We start from the raw sequence: 24,722 nt of genomic DNA, 5'->3' as shown, positions 1-24,722 counted from the left end.
GGTTTTGTGTCACATTTTCATTCTTCTGTGTCACATTTTGGTCGTTTCAGATCAGATTTGGTCATTTTATATTCATTTTGGTTGATTTGTGTCACTTGTTGGTCATTTTGTGTCACATTTCTGTTTATTTTATATCTTTTTGTGATCATTTTGTGTCACATTCTGGTCGTCTTGTCTGAAAGTTTTCTGAATGTTTCCTCTTTAGTCTTTAGAATAATTTCTTCAGAGCGGATTGAGGAAACGGTTTAATGTTTATCTGCTCTATTAATGCAGCAGAAAACACAGAGGAGGCAGAGCAGCGTTTCCTGGAGGCAACGAGCAGAACGTTAACGCAACGCAGTCACTACTGAACCCACAACACAAATAACACACACTGAACCCACGGTAAGGAACACACAGCAGAGACAACACAAATACACACACACAGACACACACAGCAGAGACAACACAAATACACACACACACAGAGACAACACAGACACACACACCCAGACACACACAGCAGAGACAACACACAGACACACACAGCAGAGACACCACAAATACACACACACAGAGACAACACAAATACACAGACACACACACACAGACACACACAGCAGAGACAACACAAATACACACACACTGCAGCGCACGAGGAACAAACACACTCAAACACACTTTAAAGGGTGAAGTGACGTCCTGCTGTTTGACTGTCAGGCAGAGTGTGAAGTGTGTAGGAGTGTGTAGATGTGTGTGTTGGTGTGTGTGTTGGTGTGTGTAAAGTGTGTATTTTCTCCCTGAAGACTCACAATCGACTCCTGTTGCTACACAAACAGCAGCAAACACACAAACAGGCCATTTGTGTCACATTTTGGTTGTTTTTCAGCACATTTCAGTCGTTTCATGTTTCATTCTGGTCCAATTCAATTCAATTCAGTTTGATTTATTTAGCGCCAATTGCAGTCAAATTGTCTGGAGACGCTTTACAGAACCCACATGCCTGGTGTGGTATGTGCCACATTTTAGTCATTTTACATCCTTCTGCAGTCATTTTGTGTCACATTTTGGTTGTCACATTTTAACTATTTTGTGTCACATTTTAACTATTCTTTGTCACATTTTGGTCATTTTTTGTCATATTTTAACTATTTTGTGTCACATTTTGATCATTTTGTCTCACACCGTGGTTATTTTATATCACATTTTGGGTGTTTTACATATTTCTAAGGTCGTTTTCCATCATATCTGGTTCAGTTGTGTCATATTTGGGTTGTTTTTCGTCCTTTTGGAGGTTTTTCTGCGTCACATGAGAGAACTAAATTCCACTTCACCTCACGCTGAGCCCAGTTGCAGCTTCTCCTCGTCTGCACACGGATGGTTTTGTGTTGTGGAAGCAGCGACGGCAGCCTTTAAATTTCCATCACATTCAATCACTCCTCCTGTTCAAGACGTGCACTTTTCTGTGGAAGTCGCTGCAATCTGTCTGCTCAGACGGTTCACAAAGATCCTGCATATTTCAGGAGGGAGAGACGATGGACGGGAAAAGTAACAATCAATGAACGCAGCCTCAGCATCAGAATCTGGTTTTAGTATAATTATCGGTACGCCGGGTGGTGATTTAGGTCCCACTTTATACGTCTGGAGCTTCCAGGTTGACCAGTCAGTGGGTTGGTTTAGTCAAAGCTGCTGCAGAGACACAGATTTAGGTTCTTTTCACATCATTTTGTGGCATATTTGTCGTTTTTCAGTTGTTTTTCATGTTTTCAGGGGGTTCATGCATCACATTTCGGTTGTTTCACATCTTTTCATGCCCATTTTCTCCCACATTTTGGTCTTTTTGTGTCACATTTTGGTCTTTTTGTGTCACATTTTGGTCATTTGTGTCACATTTTGGTCATTTGTGTCACATTTTGGTCGCATTGTGTCACATTATGGTCTTTTTGTTTCACATTGTGGTTGTTAAACATCTTTTTGTGATGGTTTTATCTCACATTTGGATTATTTTGTGACGTATTTTGGTTGTTTTTTAGCACATTTTGGTCGTTTTACATTTCATTTTGGCTGTTTTTCGTGTGTTTGAGGGTTTTTGTGTCACATTTGGGTTGTTTTGTTCAATAGTTTGTTTAATTTACATCATTTTCTGGTCATTATAAAACAGCGTTACTTTTAAACCAACAACTCAATAAGGAAAGTACAGTTTTACCTTATTCCTTATTGAGTTGTCGGTTTAAAAGTAATGCTGTTTTATAGTAAGAAAAGACAAAATGAACATAATGCAATTATTCTGGTCATTTTCTATCAAATTTAGGTTGTTTACATGCTTTTTGTTTGCTTGCCATCATATATTCTTTATTTCTGTCACCTTTTGGTTGTTTTATATCTTCTGCAGTTGTCTTGTGCCAGATTTGGTAGTTTTGCATCAGATTTTGGTGATTTTACGTATTTTTTTGGTCATTTTGTGTCACATTTGGTAAATTAGTTCTTTCGTCCATGTTTGGAACCATTTTGTGTGTATTTATGTGTTGTTTTTTCCATTTAAAATTAAACTTTTAAACAACTAACTAACTAAAACAAGCAATAAAATTTCATTTTAAACTAATTTTGAGTTGTTTTAGACGATCTATTAGTCATACTGGATGATTTTTTTGTAATTTTAGACAAATTTCATGTCATTTAAGAAGTTCTTTTGTATTTTCTGACAACATTTTGAAGCTTTAAGTAAGTTTTGTGTATTTTTTAAGCCAATTTAGGCAAAATTCAAGTCATGTTAGATCAGATTTTCTCATTTTAACCTAATTTCCAGTAGATTTGGGTAAATTCTGAGACTGAGTCCTGCTGACAGAAGACATCTCTGCGTTTTTTTTCTCCTTCTTCCTGTTCTGGTTTTTCGGCTTCACTACCTGGTTTATATCCAAACCAGGTAGTGAAGGTCTCAGTCAGGACTCATTCTTTCATTCAGTGAATAAACTAATTATCTCATCCCGTCTCCATTATAAAGTTCTATTTCTATTCAAGGCCGCTGTGATTAATTCATTTGACTCTAACTCCTGCGTTATGAAACATGACTTTTATTTACTTTTATTCCAGCATAATTAGGTCATTTGTCTGATTCGTGTATAATTTACTGCTGGTAATTAGAACTGACAGGTGAGCTGTTAGCTGATCTAAGAGATCAGTGAGGTTTAGGGAAGCGTCTAGTGGTTCCGGATGGTTACAAAAGGGTGTAAAATAAGCAGAATGTGACACAAAGTGACCTAAATGTGACACGAAATGACAAAACAACCAAAACATGAAACACAACAACTAGATATGACACAAAACAACAAAAATGTGACAAAAAAATAATAAAGTATGATGCAAAACAACCAAAACATGAAACAAAACAACCAAATAGGACACAAAACGACAAAAATGTGACACAAAACAAACAAAATGCGAGATAAGAACTATAAAAATATATTAAGCAACCAAAACATGAAACAAAACAAGCAAAATGTGAGTGAAAATGGCCGCAAAAGATGTAAAACGAGCCGCATTTGACACAAAACAACCAAAATGTGACATAAAATGACCACAAAAAGATATAAAACAGCTTAAATATGACACGAGAACCATAAATATATATTAAAACAACCAAAATAAGGAAGAAAATGGCCACAAAAAGATGTAAGACGAGCAAAATGTGACACAAAACAACCAGATATGACCCACAAAAATCAAAATGTGAGAGAAAATGACCAAGAAATGACAAAAAAATAATCCAAATGTGTGAAAAGATGCCAATAATGTGAAACCAAACAACCAAAATGATCAAAATGTGAGAGAAAATGGCCACTGAAAGATTAAAAAAACGGCTAAAATGTGACACAAAAGAATCAAAATATCAAACAATCTAACAGTCTGGACCAGATCTAGACCCTCTGGATCCCATCTAGACCTCTTGGTGGTTTGTTTTAGACCCTCTGGATCATATCTAGACCTCTTGGCGGTTAGTTTTAGACCCTCTGGATCATATCTAGACCTCTTGGTGGTTAGTTTTAGACCCTCTGGATCCCATCTAGACCTCTTGGTGGTTAGTTTTAGACCCTCTGGATCATATCTAGACCTCTTGGTGGTTTGTTTTAGACCCTCTGGATCATATCTAGACCTCTTGGTGGTTAGTTTTAGACCCTCTGGATCCCATCTAGACCTCTTAGTGGTTAGTTTTAGACCCTCTGGATCATATCTAAACCTCTTGGTGGTTTGTTTTAGACCCTCTGGATCATATCTAGACCTCTTGGTGGTTTGTTTTAGACCCTCTGGATCATATCTAGACCTCTTGGTGGTTTGTTTTAGACCCTCTGGATCATATCTAGACCGCTTGGCGGTTTGTATTAGACCCTCTGGATCCCAACTGGACCTCTTGGTGGTTTGTTTTAGACCCTCTGGATCATATCTAGACCGCTTGGTGGTTAGTTTTAGACCCTCTGGATCCCATCTAGACCTCTTGGTGGTTTGTATTAGACCCTCTGGATCCCAACTAGACCTCTTGGTGGTTTGTTTTAGACCCTCTGGATCATATCTAGACCTCTTGGTGGTTAGTTTTAGACCCTCTGGATCCCATCTAGACCTCTTGGTGGTTTGTTTTAGACCCTCTGGATCATATCTAGACCTCTTGGTGGTTTGTATTAGACCCTCTGGATCCCATCTAGACCTCTTGGTGGTTTGTTTTAGACCCTCTGGATCATATCTAGACCTCTTGGTGGTTAGTTTTAGACCCTCTGGATCCCATCTAGACCCCTTGGTGGTTTGTATTAGACCCTCTGGATCATATCTAGACCTCTTGGTGGTTTGTATTAGACCCTCTGGATCCCAACTAGACCTCTTGGTGGTTTGTTTTAGACCCTCTGGATCATATCTAGACCTCTTGGTGGTTAGTTTTAGACCCTCTGTATCCCATCTAGACCTCTTGGTGGTTTGTTTTAGACCCTCTGGATCCCATCTAGACCTCTTGGTGGTTAGTTTTAGACCCTCTGGATCCCATCTAGACGTCTTGGTGGTTTTGTTTCCTTTGGGGACTCGTCTTCACACCCAGCAGCAGATTTTAATGAGATATTCCCCTGAAAGCTGCAGGAAGTCCTCAGCACTCTAAACACACTGAAGCATTTTCTAATTAGCGCATTAATTAGCTGAACGAATGACCTCATTAGCATAGCTGATTATTTCCAGTATGTCACGCTGATTATTATGGGCTGTCGGGAGGCAGAGAGTTTCTAATTCACAGATTAACTTCCAACACTCGACTGCATCAAGGAGGAAACTCAACAAAATAAAAGCAGGAAGAGCTTCAAGCTAAGACACAAAGTACTCGATGTACTGCGAAGACAGAAGTGCAAATACTGAAGTACGACACCAGGAAACAGGATCTGGTCTTCATCATCAGTCCAACTTCTGCTCCGATCCACACAAGTCCAACACACAGTCAATAAAATCATTTCTGAGCCTCACAAACCTTGTTATCGTCAGGATTTCATGTTTTTAAACCAGTGAAGTTCAGAAAAGACTAGAGAAGCTGACTGAGTGGAGCCAGTTGGGTTGTGGAGACTCATGTTGGAGCCTTGAACTTCCAAGATATCAACAATTTAACGTTCCAAACTCCAGATGTGTTTATACCTTAAATATCTACATTTAAAGGATCCTTACTATATATGTTCACTGCATAAAATATGAGAAAACATTAACTGTGGTTGGAGGTCATTAACCTCCTCAGGAGTCTTTGTCATGGTGCCCATTGCTAGCTGATGATAATGATCATAAAAACACGTAAAACAACCAAAATGTGATGAGAAACAGCCACAAAAGAATGTAAAACCAGCAAAATGTGACACAAAATGACAACAATGTGATGCAGTATGATACAAATTGATGACAAAAAGATGTGAAACAACCAAAATGTGACACAAAACAACTAAAATGTGAAGTTAAACAACCGAAATACGACACAAAACGACCAAAATGTGACACAAAACAACCAAAATATGACACAAAACGACCAATATGTGACACAAAACGACCAAAATGTGACACAAAACAACCAAAATCTGACACAAAACGACCAAAATGTGAAACAAAACAACCAAAAACGACACAAAATGACCAAAATGTGACACAAAACGACCAACTAAACTACTAAGCGACTAAAATGTGAAACTCAATGACCCAAATGTGACACCAGCTCCATTCTCTCCGTCTTCTTACATATCTCAGATGGATTCAGGAAGTCTTCGTCAATCCCAGTTACTCTGAAACTCATCAGATCTGGTTGGAGGTCATTAACTTCTCATTAGTCTTTGTCATGGTGCCCGCTGCTGTATTATTTTATATCCAGCTGTGTCATTCAGCAGCATTTTTGAGCTTTAACTGTTTGTGTTACTTTAAAAAACTGCAGCCTGGTGACAGATTGACTTTTTTCTGACTTCACAGGACGGAGGAGTTTTGTGGGAGTTTAGCAGCAACGGGCACCATGACAAAGACTAATGAGGAGTTAATGACCTCCAACCAGATCTGATGAGTTTCAGATAAACTGGGACCAACTGAGACGTCCTGAATCCATCTGAGATACGAAAGAAGACGGAGAAAACGGAGCTGGTGTCACATTTTAGTCGTTTGGCTTCACATTTTGGTCGTTTTGTGTCATATTGCAGTCGTTTTGTGTCGTATTTTGGTCATTTTGTGTCACATTTTGGTCATTTTGTGTCACATTTTGGGCTTTTTGTGTCACATTTTGGTCACTTTGTGTTACATTTTGTTAATTTTGTGTCGCATTTTGGTCATTTTGTGTCACATTTAGGGCTTTTTGTGTCACATTTTGGTCACTTTGTGTTACATTTTGTTCATTTTGTGTCGTATTTTGGTCATTTTGTGTCACATTTTGGTCACTGTCACATTTTGTTCATTTTGTGTCGCATTTTGGTCGTTTTGTGTCACATTTTGGTCATTTTGTGTCGCATTTTGGTTATTTTGTGTCACATTTTGGGCTTTTTGTGTCACATTTTGGTCACTTTGTATTACATTTTGGTCATTTTGTGTCGTATTTTGGTCATTTTGTGTCACATTTGGTCAGTGTGTCACATTTTGGTCATTTTGTGTCGCATTTTGGTCGTTTTGTGTCACATTTTGGTCACTTTGTGTCACATTTTGGTCATTTGGTGTCACATTTTGGTCATTTTGTGTCACAATTTGGGCTTTTTGTGTCACATTTTGGTCACTTTGTGTCACACTGTGGTCGTTTTGTTTCACATTTTGGTTGTTTTGTGTCACATTTTGGTTGTTTTGTGTCACATTTTGGTCTTTTTATGTCACATTTTGGTCGTTTTGTTTCACATTTTGGTCATTTTGTTTCACATTTTGGTCATTTTGTGTCACATTTTGATCTTTTTATGTCACATTTTGGTCGTTTTGTTTCACATTTTGTGACACATTTTGGGCTTTTTGTGTCATATTTTGGTCATTTTGTGTCATATTTTGGTCATTTTGTGTCACATTTTGGTCCGTTTGTCACATTTTGGTTGTTTTGTTTCACATTTTGGTTGTTTTGTGTCACATTTTGGTTGTTTTTTGTCACATTTTGGTCGTTTTGTGTCATATTTTGGTCGTTTTGTGTCACATTTTGGTCATTTTGTGTCATATTTTGGTCGTTTTATGTCACATTTTGGTCATTTATCTTCACATTTTGGTCGTTTATCTTCACATTGTCGTTGTTCTATGTCACATTTTGGTCGTTTTGTCGTCACTTTGAGTTGTTTTGTGTCGCATTTTGTTCTTTAAAAAACTGCAGCCTGGTGACAGATTCAGACTTTTCCTGACTTCACAGGACGGAGGAGTTTCGATAAGAGGAAGTCCACCGCGTCCTCTTCTGAATTCATTTTGAAAATCTGCGAGCGTCGCCCTCCTCTGGGAAAAATAAAAATGGAAGTGTTTGGGTGAGAGACGGCGGCGTGGGATACCCTTCACGTCAAAGACTTCCAGGAATCAAACGGTGGTTTGAAATGGAGCAGAGAGGCTGCAGGATCTGAAGGCAGGAAGGCGGCGGGTGGTAAACTCACTCATCTTAGATAATCTCTGCACAGCAAAAAGCCAAGTGTGGAAAAACGCCTACTGTGTTGGAAGATTATCACACACTACAGAGCTGCAGAGGACCAGGTGCTCACTTCTCTGTGAGGATGAGGAGAATCGATGCCAATGGAATCTGGGTCGGGGCCAGAAGACGAGTGTTTGCTGTTAAACCTGCAGAACGTTCTGCATCAGCTCCACATGTTCCACTGCAACGGCTCAGTATTTACACAACGATTCATTTCAACACACCGAGTCCCGCTGTTTAGTCTCACCAACAGATAGTTCCTCATGAATCTGATAATCCAGTAAAACAAACACAGCCGACAGACATTCAAGGAAAAGTCTGGATTAGAACAACTAACATGGAAATGACGAAATGGCCAAAACATGACACAAAAATTATAAAACTAGATTAAAACGACCAAAATGTGAAACAGAATGACCATAAAGAGATATAAAGCAACCAATATATGACACAAAATGACCAAAACATGCCACAAAATTCAATAAAATAGATTATAACGACCAAAATATGACACAAAAATCATAAAAATATATTAAAACGACTCAAATGTGAAACAAAATAACCACAAAAAGATAGAAAATGACCAAAATGTTACACAAAATGACCACAATATGACACAAAATCATAAAAATATATTAAAACATTCAAATGTGACACAAAATGACCATAAAAAGACATTAAGCAACCACGATTTGACATGAAAATCGTAAAAATATATTAAAACAACCAAAATGTGACACAAAATGAACACAATATGACATAAAAATCATAAAAATCTATTAAAACGACCACAAACATGACACACAAGAAAAAAACAAACAAAACATATCCACTGTTTTGGTCGTTTTGTGTCAAATTTTGGTCATTTTGTGTCACATTTTGGTCGTTTTGTGTCACATTTTGGTCGTTTTGTGTCACATTTTGGTCGTTTAGCTTCACATTTAGGTCATTTTGTGTCACATTTTGGTTGTTTTGTGTCACATTTTGGTTGATTTGTGTCACATTTTAGTCGTTTAGCTTCATATTTTGGTTGTTTTGTGTCACATTTTGGTTGTTTAGCTTCACATTTTGGTCGTTTTGTGTCACATTTTGGTTGTTTAGCTTCACATTTTGGTCATTTAGCTTCACATTTGGGTCGTTTTGTGTCACATTTTGGTCGTTTTGTGTCACATTTTGGTTGTTCAGCTTCACATTTTGGTCGTTTTGTGTCACATTTTGGTTGTTTTGTGTCACATTTTGGTTGTTTGGCTTCACATTTTGGTCATTTTGTGTCACATTTTACAATTATGAACACACCTGGAGTCTGGAGCATTAAATTGCTGATATCTTGGAAGTTCAAGACTCCAACATGAGTCTCCACAACCCAACTGGCTCCACTCTCAATCAGCTTCTCTAAACTTTTCTGAGTTTCACCGGTCCAAATAGATTAAATCCTACCGATAACAAGGGTTGTGAGGCTCAGAAAGGATTCTTTCTTATCATTTTATTGACTCTGTGTTGGACTTGTGTGGATCAGAGCAGAAGTTGGACTGATGCCCTTCGCCTCGACAACAAACCTCCACACAGCCCAGTGATTGGTGTTTCCACGTTCCCCCGTGTCTGCCTCCCTTCATTTCCTGCTATCTTTCTACAATCAACTCCACAATAAAGGAGTTCTTTTCCCTCTCAGACGCTGCCCTTCCTCTGTGATGGAGGTTATTGGTGCCGTCTGAGGCCAGAAGCACTGCAGGCACTTCTGATTGTAGAGCTGAAAGAGAACAGACAGCTCCTCTGGATGTTCTCTGGAGCTTTAAACAAACGACTAGAGATGCATTTTCTAATCTCTTTTTATCCAGAAAGTTGCATTGATGAAAAATTACTCATCCTAAAGCTCATACAAGGATCTTTATGTGAGATTAAAAAAAATAATAAAACTTGTGAATATTTCAGAGTTCCAGGTCCTTGAAGTCCATAGTGGTGGGTCCAGAATTATCACTTTTTAATGGACTTCTTCAGAACTTCATCAGTCCAGCAGATACACATCTGAGTTCTGGTAAAAACTGATACTAGATCAATTTAAATCAATCCAGGTGAGAACAAGATTGACATTAAAAATGTCCAAAATGACTCAAAAATGATGAATAATTACATAAAATTAATTTAGAATGACATGAAATTTGTCCTAAATGACTCAAAAACGACCCCAAAGACACAGACATGATCAAAAATGAGGAGAATAGATCCAAGTTGACATAAAACTTGTTGAAAATGAACAGAAAATTGTCTAAAATGAGTCAGAATTCACCCAAAATGACTTGAAAATTATCTAAACTGACTGAAGATTTGCAGAATGACACTAAATTAATCCACGATGCTTCAAAAATGGAGAAAATGACTCAAAATTTGAGCAAAACGACTTGAAAATGATCCAAAATTACAGGAAATTAGTTGAAAATGAATTGAAAAATGTCTTAAAATTGCTTGAAGATGATCCAATTTCTGATTCAACAATTGTCTTAAATTATAGAATAAAATGGTTCTGATCAGAAACCAGATTCAGTGTTTAGACTGAGACACCTGGATGGATGTAAAACTGATCTGGGGTCAGTTTTTACCTCAACTCAGATGTGTTTTTATTAAAAATAGATTGAATTAAATGAAACTTGGCCCAAACTTTTCAATATTTGTCAAAAATGTCTCAAAAACTGTTCAAAATGACAAAAGATGTCCAAAATTACATTAAATTGTCCCAAAATTATTAAAATTTGTCCAAAAAACTGACAAACACCTTCCAAAATGATTCAGTATTTCCCCAAATTATTCCAAAGATGTTCTAAAGGACCTGAAATTTTGTCCAAAATGACTCGAAAATTGTTGATCAGTTTTTACCAGAACTCAGATGTTTCTCCTCCTAAATGTCATTGTTCTATCTACTGGACTGATGACGTTCTGGAAAAGTCCATTAAAGAGTGATAAATCTGAACCCACCTCTATGGACTTCAAGGACCTGGAATGTTCTAAGTGAGACTAAACTTAAAGACTGGAAGCAGGAAAGGAGAACGTCCCCTGGAGAAAGTTCTAGAGTAGACCTACTGACAACTGGAGAAAGTTCTAGAGTAGACCTACCGACAACTGGAGAAAGTTCTAGAGTAGACCTACAGACACCTGGAGAAAGTTCTAGAGTAGACCTACTGACAACTGGAGAAAGTTCTAGAGTAGACCTACCGACAACTGGAGAAAGTTCTAGAGTAGACCTACAGACACCTGGAGAAAGTTCTAGAGTATACCTACCGACAACTGTAGAAAGTTCTAGAGAAGACCTACCGACAACTGTAGAAAGTTCTAGAGTAGACCTACCGACAACTGTAGAAAGTTCTAGAGTAGACCTACCGACAACTGTAGAAAGTTCTAGAGAAGACCTACCGACAACTGGAGAAAGTTCTAGAGTATACCTACTGACAACTGGAGAAAGTTCTAGAGTAGACCTACTGACAACTGGAGAAAGTTCTAGAGTAGACCTACCGACAACTGGAGAAAGTTCTAGAGTAGACCTACTGACAACTGGAGAAAGTTCTAGAGTATACCTACTGACAACTGGAGAAAGTTCTAGAGTAGACCTACTGACAACTGGAGAAAGTTCTAGAGTAGACCTACTGACAACTGGAGAAAGTTCTAGAGTAGATCTACTGACAACTGGAGAAAGTTCTAGAGTAGACCTACCGACAATTGGAGAAAGTTCTAGAGTAGACCTACCGACAACTGGAGAAAGTTCTAGAGTAGACCTACCGACAACTGGAGAAAGTTCTAGAGAAGACCTACCGACAACTGGAGAAATTTCTAGAGTAGACCTACCGACAACTGGAGAAAGTTCTAGAGTAGCCCTACAGACACCTGGAGAAAGTTCTAGAGTAGACCTACCGACAACTGTAGAAAGTTCTAGAGTAGACCTACCGACAACTTTAGAAAGTTCTAGAGAAGACCTACCGACAACTGGAGAAAGTTCTAGAGTATACCTACTGACAACTGGAGAAAGTTCTAGAGTAGACCTACTGACAACTGGAGAAAGTTCTAGAGTAGACCTACCGACAACTGGAGAAAGTTCTAGAGTAGACCTACTGACAACTGGAGAAAGTTCTAGAGTATACCTACTGACAACTGGAGAAAGTTCTAGAGTAGACCTACTGACAACTGGAGAAAGTTCTAGAGTAGACCTACTGACAACTGGAGAAAGTTCTAGAGTAGATCTACTGACAACTGGAGAAAGTTCTAGAGTAGACCTACTGACAATTGGAGAAAGTTCTAGAGTAGACCTACCGACAACTGGAGAAAGTTCTAGAGTAGACCTACCGACAACTGGAGAAAGTTCTAGAGAAGACCTACCGACAACTGGAGAAATTTCTAGAGTAGACCTACCGACAACTGGAGAAAGTTCTAGAGTAGCCCTACAGACACCTGGAGAAAGTTCTAGAGTATACCTACCGACAACTGTAGAAAGTTCTAGAGAAGACCTACCGACAACTGTAGAAAGTTCTAGAGTAGACCTACCGACAACTGGAGAAAGTTCTAGAGTAGACCTACCGACAACTGTAGAAAGTTCTAGAGTAGACCTACCGACAACTGGAGAAAGTTCTAGAGTAGACCTACCGACAACTGTAGAAAGTTCTAGAGAAGACCTACCGACAACTGGAGAAAGTTCTAGAGTAGATCTACTGACAACTGGAGAAAGTTCTAGAGTAGACCTACTGATAACTGGAGAAAGTTCTAGAGTAGACCTACTGATAACTGGACAGTCAGGTAGGTCTACTCTAGAACTTTCTCCAGGGGACGTTCTCCTCTATGGACTTCAAGGACCTGGAACTCCTATACCTGCCGCATATCCGTTGTATATCCGCCGCATATCCGTTGTATATCCGCCGCATATCCGCCGCATATCCGTTGTATATCTGCCGTAACGTCTGCAGGGCTGAGGAATCACAGGAAACCGATGTGACAGATTGAGGAAATGGTGATCAGAAGCGACAGACTCATCTGCTGGTAAATGTCGTGTTCTGACAGGCCGCCGACGTTCCACCAGATCTGCGCTGTGATGGGAGGAAGGAAGATGAGTATCACAACAAATCAATCAGCCGCCGTCACTCTGCAGAGCAGAATAAAGCAAACCGAGCATCAGGAAGTGGAGTCCACACTTCCCACCGAGCCGGAGGGGATTGGAGAGCAAACACTGCTGCTGACTGACACTCACTAACCAGTCCTCTGAAATCTCTGACAATGTTGTTAAAATGAAAGCCTTGTCTGCTGCCGTCTGCCTCTAATTTAGACCAGGAGACTCTAAAGTGCAGTCAGAAGAATGTATATACACTAATGTTCAAAAGTCTGGGGTCACTTACGGCCAGAAATGTCCTTATTTTCGAAAGAAAAGCAATTTTTTTCCATGAAGTGACACAAAATGATCAAAATATGACTGAAAATGATCAAAATGTGACATAAAATGACCAAAATGTGAAGCTAAACGGCCAAAATGTGACACAAAACAACCAGATTGTGTGAAAAAATATGGTTCAAAACAGTTCAAAATCCACCCATAATGTCAAAGATAAACACAAGATAAACAAAATTATTTTAAAATTATTGGACGTGAATTAAAAGTTGTCCAAAATGACGGAAAAGAAAACAACCAAAAAAAAAACGTATCTGCACAAACATTCGAAAGAACTTTAAATATTCTAAAAAATAATCAGTTAAAATGTACAAATATTAATTAAATTTGTTAAAAAAAATCTAAATATTCCAAAAACAAAGAATTTAATGTGTAGATTCTATAGTTTATCAACTTTATTTTATATATTTTACATTTATATTGTATGTTTAAAATAAAATATTAATGATTAAATATTGAGAAACTGTAAAACATAAGTTTATGTGTAAAAAAATATAGAGAGAAGGAATAAGGTTAAATGTCCAAATTTTCAATAAATAAATAAATAAAAATCTGATTCAAGTTTAAAAAAATATTTATAAGGAATGACTTAAAATATTAAAATATTGTAAATAAAATAGAATTAAATATAGAAATATAATTAAGATTAGTATAAATATAGATTAAATTAGTATTTGATCAGTACAATATTTGTATTATATATAAATATTTTATCACTCAAATATTATATAATATGTGTGTATAGATATATATACACACATATTATATAAATATTTTATTACTTTCTAAACAATACTAAATAAATAGCATAAATATATATTAAACATAATATTTGAGTAATAAAATATTTATATAAAATTAATTTCCCAGAAATGTTTAAATGTATAAATATGTGTAGAAATCCTGATATCTAGCTGGATCCTGTAAAACAGATCAGATTAAATGTCCACATATTTTTGTCATTTTATGGCATTTTTGTCATTTTTGTCTCATTTTTCTCATTTTGTCTCATTTTTTAAAAAATATTTTTGTGTCATTTTTCTCATTTTTTGTCTCATTTTTCTCATTTCATGTCTAATTTTCCTTATTTTTTCTCATTTTTCTCATTTTATGTCTCATTTTTTACATTTCATGTCTCACTTTTGTCATTTTGTGTCTCATTTTTGTCCTTCTAATTTCCGTTTCTGTAATTGTGTGTCCTGTGTGAGTCACTTTGAGTCATAATTGTGTCTTTTATTGTTCCTGCTGCTGATCAGTGATTTACTGTGAAACCTCCCAGATGTAGTACAGCTCCATAGTACTACACAGTAGGAAGTACTGCAGTAGTAAGAAGTACCTGAGCCTGTGTACCTGAACAGCATCTACAGTAAAACTGTTTTACTGCTGGAAGCTGAGTAGCAGGACTTCAATCAGAGGAGGAATCTAAAATTAGACGTGATGTTCTGGAAGGATTTTGCTGAAGCTCAGGGAGGATGGAGGAGTTTTAGAGTCCTGGAGCTGCTCAGATCCAAACCTGACAGCTGATAGGACTCATCCAGCCTCACTGATTCATATTTAAGGAAGTCAGACGTTTATGTTCACCACATTTAGTCTGCGCTGGTTTGGGTTTAATTTTCAGTCTTTTGTATGTGTTCCCTGCCTCATTTGTGTCTTTTTTTACTTGTTTTGTGTTACATTTTGTTGTCTCGTGTCTCCTGGAACTGTTTTTGTGCCATATTTCAGCAGATTTTGTCAACTTTCTCTGGGTTTTCTGGGAGGAATGAAGTTAATTTGGAGGTGAAATCCTGTGGAACGGAGTTTAATAACCTGCAGGAGGAGGTTCAACACGATCCTCCGGCTTTCATGTGAACAAATCAACACACCTGACAGACCAGAAGACATCAGAACGTCTCACCTGTCGGCCACCTGAACACATTTAACATCCACAGGAGCAGAGTCAGTCTGGATTTCACGTTTCACAGCTTCATCCTGTTTATTCTGCTTCCTCCTCAGGCAGCAGATTCTCGTCTCGTTCTCAACATTTCATTACAGCTGTTGTCATTTCGTGCCTCCTTCGTGTCCTTTTGTGTCTCATTTTAGACATTTTATCTGGTTTTTAAGATTCACTCTCTGTTTGCGTCAGTTTGTGTCTCATTTATGTCGTTTTGCGTCTCATTTTTGTCATTTTGTGTCATTGTTTTACATTCTGTGCCTCATTTATGTTATTTTGTGTCTCATTTACGTCGTTTCATGTCTCTTTTATGTTGTTTTATGTCTCATTTTTGTCATTCATGTCTCATTTTTGACATTTTGTGTCTCATTTTTGTTATTTTGTGTCTCATTTTTGATATTTTATGTCTCATTTTTGTCATTTTATGTCTCATTTTTGTCGTTTTATGTCTGATTTTTGTCATTTTGTCTCATTTTTGTCATTTTATGTCTGTTTTTTGCCGTTTCATGTCTCATTTTTTTGTTTTATGTCTGGTTTTTGAGATTCCCTCTCCATTTGTGCCGGTTTGTGTCTCTTTTTGTGTTGTCTGCTGACGCTGCAGACACACAACTCGCCCTGTGACGAACACACTCGGCCTCAGAAGTCCTGCTTCAGTCGACTGTCAGCTCGGATCAAGTCGCATTGACTCACAAAAGAGACGACTAAAAATACGACTTGGCAGGACAAACAAAGCAGATCAAACGTGAGTCATTTATTAGATCAGAATTACTGTGCCGTGCACGTAGCAGCGTCGTGCACGTAGCAGCGCCGTGCACGTAGCAGCGCCGTGCACGTAGCAGCCCTGCAGCAGCCACCAGCTGACGTGGTGAAACGTGCACGCTGTGGCCTGGATGTGGAACAGCAGCCGGGGAACCTGATCTCCAGCGGAGCCCTGAGTTCCAGTTTCAGGGAGAATCAAAGCACCAGAGGAACGAGTTCAGCAGAGAAGATAAAAGACCGTAACCCAGAGAAGACGTTCAACGAGGAATCAGGACAACAGAAATCTGTTCTTCTTTGATGCTGCTTCTCCGTCGACTCAGATGAAGATCAAACTGAAATCCTGTCGTCTTTAAGTCTAAGACCGGATTTAGTTCTTTAATCAAAAAATAAAAACTGAAAAATGCATTTCAGGCAAAGGAACTTCAAAAACAATCAAAAGCTGTTGGGTTTTTTCCTCATTTTTGTCATTTTTTTTCCAATGTTTGTCGGTTCATGACACTTTTTGTGTCATTTTAATTCATATATGTGTCAGTTTAGAGTCACTTTCCTGCCATTTTTGTCATTTTGTGTCTCCTTTTTCTTATTTTGCATTTCGTTTTTGTCATTTTGCCTCATTTTTGTCATTTTGTCTCTTTTTTGTCGTTTTGCATCAATTTTTTTTCCATTTTGTGTCTCATTTTTATTGTTTTGTGTCTCATTATTGTCATTTTCTGTCTCATTTTTGTGATTTTTGTCTTGTCGTTTTGTGTCTCATTGTTTACATTTTGTGTCTTGTTTTTGTCATTTTATTCTATGTTTGTGTTGGTGTAGTTTTACTTTCCTGTCATTTTTGTGGTTTTGTGTCTCACTTTAGTCACATTGTGTCTTGTTTTTGACATCATATTTCATATTTGTGTTGGTTTGTGACACGTTTTGTGTCATTTTGTGTCGTTTTTCACACTTTATTTCATGTTTGTGTGATGCTTATTCTCATTTTGTGTATCATTTTTGACATATTTCATGTTGGTGTTGGTTTATAACATTTTTTGTGTCTTGCTTTTGTTGTTTTGTTTGATTCTGTGTCTCATTTTTGTCGATTGTCTTGCTTGTTGACATTTTATTTCATGTTTGTCCCAGTTTGTGATGCTTTTTGATCATTTTGTGTCACATTTTTGTAATTTTGCATCTTGTTTTTGTCATTTTAATTGATGTTTGTGTCAGTTTAGTGTTATTTTCCTGCCATTTTTGTGGTTTTATGCCTTACTTTTGTCATGTTGTCTTGTTTTTGTTGTCTTGTTTTTCACACGTTACTTCAAATTTGTGATGTTTCTTCTCCTTTTGTGTCTTTTTTACGTCATTTTGCATCTCATATTTGACATTTTCTATCATTTTCTACATTCTCTGTCTCATTTTTGTCATTTGTGTCTCATTTTTGTTGTTTTGTGTCTCATTTGTGATTTTTTGTGTCTTGTTTTTATCAGTTTATTTCCTGTTTTTGTTGTTTTGTCTAATTTTTGTTATTTTGTGTCAAATTTTTGATGTTCCGTGTCTCAATATTTCATGCTGTTGTCATTATGTGTCTAATTTTTGTCATTTTGTGTCTCGTTTGTGTTATGTTTTTTTTAATAACTGTTGAAATCAACATCTTGAACATATAAAGTTGTTTTCCAGCCAAACAGAACCTGAAGACTTTGAGCTTCTTCTTCATCCATGTTGAAAACCTGAAACAGCAGCTTTAATTAGTGACCTCTGGCTGTAAACAGAACAGGTTCAGAACCGGTTCTGACCCGGATCCTGGTCTGGGTTCTGGATTTAGGTCGAACTCTGGCGGCTTTAAATGGTCTGATGATGAAAACACAACCAGAGAGTTAAAGTGGGATGACAACCGTCGACAGGTTTGATGCTCAGTTTGAACTTCAGTCATCAGTGAGAAGAACTCAGCAGAACCAAGGAACCAATCAGGAACTGATCAGGAACCAAACAATAACCCATCAGGAACCCATCAGGAACCCACCAGGAACCAATCAGGAACCAAGGAACCAATCAGGAAGCAATAATCAGCCAATAGGAGAGCTTCTAGAACCGTTAAAAGCTTCTTCATCGTCCTGTAAAAGTTAATTTGAGCCGTTAAACAGCAAACTGAGGTGAAGATAGAAACTCACGTCTCCTAAACTTTGGTTCTTACAGTTCCGGTTTGAAGTGATTCAATTCAAGGAAATTCTTCATATTTCACAAAGCAGCTATGAAAGTCTCGATTCCAGAATTAGTCAGAACAACGTCTGAGCAGCAGCTCCAGGCTGAGAACTTCAAGCTTCAAAGAAGATCTGATTTAAGGAACACGGAGCAACATTGCTGAGGTTAATTCTGACTGATTTCTAACCTTCCTGTGTCTAAAAGTTCCACCAAAACGATCCCCTGGTCTCCTCCAAACCAGAACCTCTACAACAAGAACCTCCAAACAAGAACCTCCAAAACAAGAACCTCCAAACCAGAACCTCTAAAAAAGAACCTCCAAACAAGAACCTCAAAACCAGAACCGCCAAACAAGAACCTCAAAACCAGAACCTCCACAACAAGAACCTCCAAACAAGAACCTCCACAACAAGAACTTCCACAACAAGAACTTCCAACAAGAACCTCCACAACAAGAACCTCCACAGCAAGAACCTCCAAACCTAGGGCTGGGCGATATGGCCTAAAAAAAAAAATCTCCGATTTTTTTCACAAAAAATCCCGATTCGCGATTGCAGCTCATTTGCATAAAGTAGACTGACTTCTACTTTATGCAAATTGGATGCTGCGTGCGGAGATTCCACACATCATGAAACTGTCCTCAAACTTCTAAACTAGGACAGATTTAGCTGCTGCAGATTATTTCTCGCCTCAAATGCTTTCAGAAATACTTTTCGGTGACGTGTTTTTGAAATAAAAGGGAAAGTTTGTGGCCGAGCCGCTGTGTTTATCCGACTTGTCTGCAGGACTGTCCAGCTGAAAGCTCGGTCACGTGACCACGTAGCGGCCTGCTGTTGCTCAGAGCTGTCATGTGACCATGTTGTGGTTCGCTAGTGACCACCCGCTGTCCGTGAGATTTTCAGATGTGGTGCGTTGCCGTGCGGGAAAATAGCATCTAGTGGACACAAGCCTTTAGATCTGCACCGCTTGCCGCCATGTTGTTTGTGTATCAAGTGTGGGGGGGAGGGGGAGCACTCTGAACTACGGGAGCCCAGCGGGAAGGTGTTGGTGGTGGATGTTGATGAGAAAATCGATTTTCATTAAAACAAATCGACATTAAGTACAAACTCGAATTAATCGATCCAGCCCTATCCAAACCAGAACCTCCAAACCAGAACCTTCAAACAAGAACCTCCAAACCAGAACCTCCAAACCAGAATCTTCAAACAAGAACCTCCAAACCAGAACGTCCAAACCAGAACCTCCAAACCAGAACGTCCAAACAAGAACCTCCAAACCAGAACGTCCAAACAAGAACCTCCAAACAAGAACCTCCAAACCAGAACCTCCAAACCAGAATCTTCAAACAAGAACCTCCAAACCAGAACGTCCAAACCAGAACCTCCAAACCAGAACGTCCAAACAAGAACCTCCAAACCAGAACGTCCAAACAAGAACCTCCAAACAAGAACCTCCAAACCAGAACCTCCACAACAAGAACCTCCACAACAAGAACCTCCAAACAAGAACCTCCAAACAAGAACCTCCAAACAGGAAGTTTTACTGGAGATTTTAGATCTTGCAGGAAGATGAACCTGCTTCATTCTCACAGGAAATTCCACCAAAGTTCCACCAGAACCATCCCTTGGTTTCTGTCTACGGGGCACCACCTCTACATCCTGGGCTAAGCTCTGCCCACCACAGCTGTGATTGGTTTAAAGAACCTCCAACAGGTGGACGCTTCTTCCTCTACAGCAGAATGATGATCTGGGAGCTTTATTTCCATTTTAATGCAGCTGAAGACGTGAACTCAACAGTACAAAGTGTGAAAAACTAAAAGTCGATTAAGATTTTGTAAAAAAATTTCTAAAAATCTGAAAAAAGAACAACAGAAGGCAACACTCGGACATTTAAAGGTAAATAACTGTACAAGTGCAAAGTTGAGCAGCACAGACGAATAAATCCAGAACAAAGTGTGACGATGTTGAAACTTTCCACTGATTCAGGTGATAAAACTGGAGGAAATTCATCAGAATCCACTAATCAAACTCTAAAACATCACAGATCTTTTATAAAAGCATTAATCTGATGCAGCAGAACCAGACTGGACTAGATGTGGAACCTGGTCTACAATAATCCTGATCCAGCTGATCTCTGAGGATCTCTGGACTCTTCAGGTTAAAGTTCTAAAGAAGGAGGAACTTCCTCACCTTCAATCTGACCTCAAACTGGAGTTTGAATCCCAGAATGAAATTTAAGTTGAACTAAGTTGACTTTAAGTTTAGCTTTTAGCAGTTAGCTTCAGCTGGATTAATGTCGACTCCAACGTCTCCCAAACTGGATTCACTGGTTTCCACTGGAGGGAATTCCTTTAATTTGGTCCAATAATTCTGGATTCAGTTCAATTTAAAACCTCATCAGAGGTCATCGACCCACCAACAGGATCTAATTAGCATCGACTTAATTCAATTCCTTTAACCCTTTAATGCCCAACAGGCTCCAAAGTCACCATGTCTGTCGTTTGTCTCACGTTTTTGTCGTTGTGTTTCCTTTGTTGTCATTTTCTGTCTCGTTTGTCTCATTTGTGTAATTTTTTTGTTGTTTTTGTCCATTTTTTGTCGGTTTGTAACTTTTTTGTCAAATTTTTTGTCTCTTTCTTGTTTTTCGTTTCATGTTGTTTGTCTCAATTTTTGTCAATTTGTGTCTCTTGTTTCATTATTTTGTCTTGTTTTTGCTGATTTGGGGTTTTTTGTCTGATGTTTGTTATTTGTCTCATTTTTTGTCATTTTGTGTTTCACTTTATTTGTCGTTTTGTGTCTCATTTTTGCAATATTCTGTCTTGTTTTTGTCGCTTTGCGTTTCCTTTTTTGTCTCGCTTGTGTTGTCTACTTTTTTTGTCATTTTGTGCCTTCTTTGTCATTTTTGTCGGTTTGTTAATTTTGTCAAATTTTTTGTCTCTTTTTTGTTTTGTTTCGTGTCGTTTGTCTCATTTTTGAAATATTTTGTCATGTTGTTTTTAGTCTGACTTTTGTCATTTTGTGTTTCCTTTTTGTCTCATTGGTGTTTTTTGTCTTATTTTTGTCATTTTGTTTCTTTTTTGTAATTTTTTGTCTCATTTGTGTCTTTTTTTGTCATTTTGTGTTTTACTTTATTCATTGTTTTGTTTCACTTTTTTGTTGTTTTGTGTTTATCTTGTGTGGCGTGTCTTCTTTGTCTATTTTTTGTTCCTTTTTTGTCATTTTTGTCTCGTTTTTGTCCATTTTTTTTGCTTTGTAACTTTTTTATTGCATTTTTGTCTCTTTTTGGGGGGTTTTTGTGTCGTGTGTCTCATTTTTGTAATATTTTGTCTTGTTTTTGGGTCATGCTGAGCAGTAAAGGGTCAAACAAATCCCCTCGAGTTTCTCCATCAGTTTAATGAGCATCACCTGTTACCTGGATGTGGATCAGATCAGAGCCAATTAAAAGGTTCCACTTTTTACTGTTGTTGTCTCATAAAAATCACAAGAATATCCAACAGAAAAGCAGCAAAAGTCGCTTTCCAGCAGCAGGAAGGAGAGTTTTAGAAGTTTTAGCTCAATAGGGGTCTTTAAGCAGCTCCTTCAGCAGCAGACTGAGACATCCACCCTGCAAGAAGGAACGCTATCACAGGTCCTTCATTCCATCTGCTATAAGACTGAACAACATCAGCATCACTGGCTGATGTTAACATAAACTGGACTCATATCATATCATCCCAAACCATAAAATTTGCACTGACATTCTTGCACTGCACATCTCTGCACTTTTAAACTTTATTTTTATTTTTTCTGTTAAAAATTTTTTTCACCCTTGTATATATTGTAAATAAAGCTGCTGTAACAATGTAAATTTCCCCTGGAGTGGGGAGAAATAAAGAACTTTATCTTATCTTATCTTATCTTAATAAATGAGTTGAAATGAGACTAAATGTGTTTGTGAGCATCAGCGGTGAATACTGCAGCTGGACTTCCTCCTCCTACCTTTAATGTGCTCGTTGACGACGCTCTCCAGCCGCTCCAGCCTCTCTATAATCCTCAGCGTCTCTCCTTTCCCGTCCTCCTCCAACTTTCGGTCCTCCCCGCCGCCTCCTCCGCCTCCGCCGCTCTCGGTAACTTTCCCCCCGGTGTTGGCCACGTAGTTGGTGATCCATCCGACGTACAGGAGACACACGATGTTGGTCATCCCGCTCAGGATCACGCAGGTGGACACCAAAGTTTTAGTTCTCCGTGTGCACAGCATCGCCACATCCCTCCACGGAAGCCCGGACCGGACCCCGACGCGCCGCCGCAGGTGCGCCGAGGAGCAGGACGCGGAACCGCGGATCAGTGCGCCGCCGCGCGCTCCGGTGCCGGCCCTGGCATCGTTCGGTGCTCCGGTGGATGCAGAGGGAAGATTCGGCTGACGGGCCCGCCGAGTCCCGCTGAGCTGCCTGACGATCACGCTGCGCTCCGCCGCTAAGAGTCTAACAGCCGCAGCGCTGCTCCCCGCAGCTCGGAGCCTCCAGCGGCCCAATGGAAGGACAGGAGGCGGGACCAGAGGACGAGGGGGCCGGCCTCCCTCTACAGCTGGAGACGGAGGGATGGATGGATGGATGATGGATGGATGATGGATGGATGGATGGATTATGGATGGATGGATGGATTATGGATGGATGATAATGGATGGATGGATGGATGATAATGGATGGATGGATGGATGATAATGGATGAATGGATGGATGGATTATGGATGGATGGATGGAAGATGGATGGATGGATTATAGATGGATGGATGGATGGAAGATGGATGGATGGATTATAGATGGATGGATGGATGGATGGATGGATGAATGATGGATCTAGGTGTTTTGTTTATTCATGTTAGGGACTGTAGATAAATGATCTACTTCCTGTTGAAGTTCATTTATCATAAAACAACATTTTAATAAAATAAATAAAATGTAAAACAACAAAATAAAATGTTTCCTTCATCATGTTGGTGATTAGATTGTTTCTGATGTTTCACAGTGAACCCCTAAACTCTTTCAAATTAAAAGTGGCAGACAGGAAAACCATTTTACCCACTCTCAGATCCCATCTTAAATCATGCCACCACCATGCTTCACATCATGATGCTGCCACCACCGTGCTTCACATCATGATGCTACCACCACCATGCTTCATATCATGATGCTGCCTCCACCGTGCTTCACACCATGATGCTGCCACCACCATGCTTCATATCATGATGCTGCCTCCACCGTGCTTCACATCATGATGCTGCCTCCACCGTGCTTCACACCATGATGCTGCCACCACCGTGCTTCACACCATGATGCTGCCACCACCGTGCTTCACATCATGATGCTACCACCACCGTGCTTCACATCATGATGCTGCCACCACCGTGCTTCACATCATGATGCTGCCACCACCATGCTTCATATCATGATGCTGCCTCCACCGTGCTTCACACCATGATGCTGCCACCACCGTGCTTCACACCATGATGCTGCCACCACCGTGCTTCACATCATGATGCTGCCACCACCATGCTTCATATCATGATGCTGCCTCCACCGTGCTTCACACCATGATGCTGCCACCACCGTGCTTCACATCATGATGCTGCCACCACCGTGCTTCACATCATGATGCTGCCACCACCGTGCTTCACATCATGATGCTGCCACCACCGTGCTTCACATCATGATGCTGCCACCACCGTGCTTCACACCATGATGCTGCCACCACCATGCTTGACAGTGAGAATGGTGTGTTTGTGATGATGTTCAGTGTTTGGTGTCCATCATTTCTTATATTTTTGTGATGAAAAGCAATGAAACTAATCAGAATAAAAATATGAACTTCTTCACCGTGTGTCTGGAGAACAACAATCAACCTGACTGGACGCTTCACTATTTCTCATTTTATTTCTGTTTCTGTTTTCTGAGCACCAGGAATTTCTTGGAGATCAATAAAGTTTTATCTTAAAATCTCTGATGTTTAAAGTTAAAACCCAACGTTCCTGCAGATTCAGTGTCCTTGAAGATCTGCTGGTTGACCAGACAGACTCTGAGCCCTGCAGATCCTCCCTCTGAGGAAACATGAGTTAAATGAGACGGTGTGTTAAAGCAGAAGCCTGGAGATGTTTCTGCAGCTCACAGGTGGATCTCTGGTGACCGGTGGGTTAGTGCAGATGTGGCCCTGATTTTAAATGTTTAACACCCTGAGTGATAAACTGTGACATGGAGGACGAATCCTGCATATTTAGTTCAGACTAAACTGGGACAGCAGATTCTTCACATTAACTGGAGCTGCTTCACCTCAGGGAGATCATCATGAGAGATAAATACTGACCCACACACT

At 39.1% G+C, this 24,722-nt stretch overlaps 1 protein-coding gene across 5 annotated transcripts in view; it reads right to left on the bottom strand.

The window, feature by feature from the left end:
* LOC111568446 (polypeptide N-acetylgalactosaminyltransferase 18-like) overlaps nt 1-23,243 on the bottom strand; it is a 130,698-nt gene extending 107,455 nt beyond the window's left edge. For 2 of the 5 annotated variants that reach the window (XM_055009448.1, XM_055009449.1), the window contains exon 1: nt 22,356-23,243. In XM_055009448.1, coding sequence (XP_054865423.1) covers nt 22,356-22,614 — 259 coding nt within the window. In that variant the 5' untranslated portion in view covers nt 22,615-23,243. Of the gene's footprint in view, nt 1-12,946; nt 13,156-22,355 lie in introns of those variants that run through there. The other 3 variants (XM_055009445.1, XM_055009446.1, XM_055009447.1) reach the window with 3 other exon arrangements.
* Nucleotides 23,244-24,722: the final 1,479 nt, after the last annotated feature.

This window comes from Amphiprion ocellaris, chromosome 3, assembly GCF_022539595.1.
Source record: "Amphiprion ocellaris isolate individual 3 ecotype Okinawa chromosome 3, ASM2253959v1, whole genome shotgun sequence".
Lineage (NCBI taxonomy): Eukaryota > Metazoa > Chordata > Actinopteri > Pomacentridae > Amphiprion > Amphiprion ocellaris.
The sequence above is the reverse complement of the archived record's forward strand: the minus strand, read 5'-3'. Positions and strand labels throughout refer to the sequence as shown.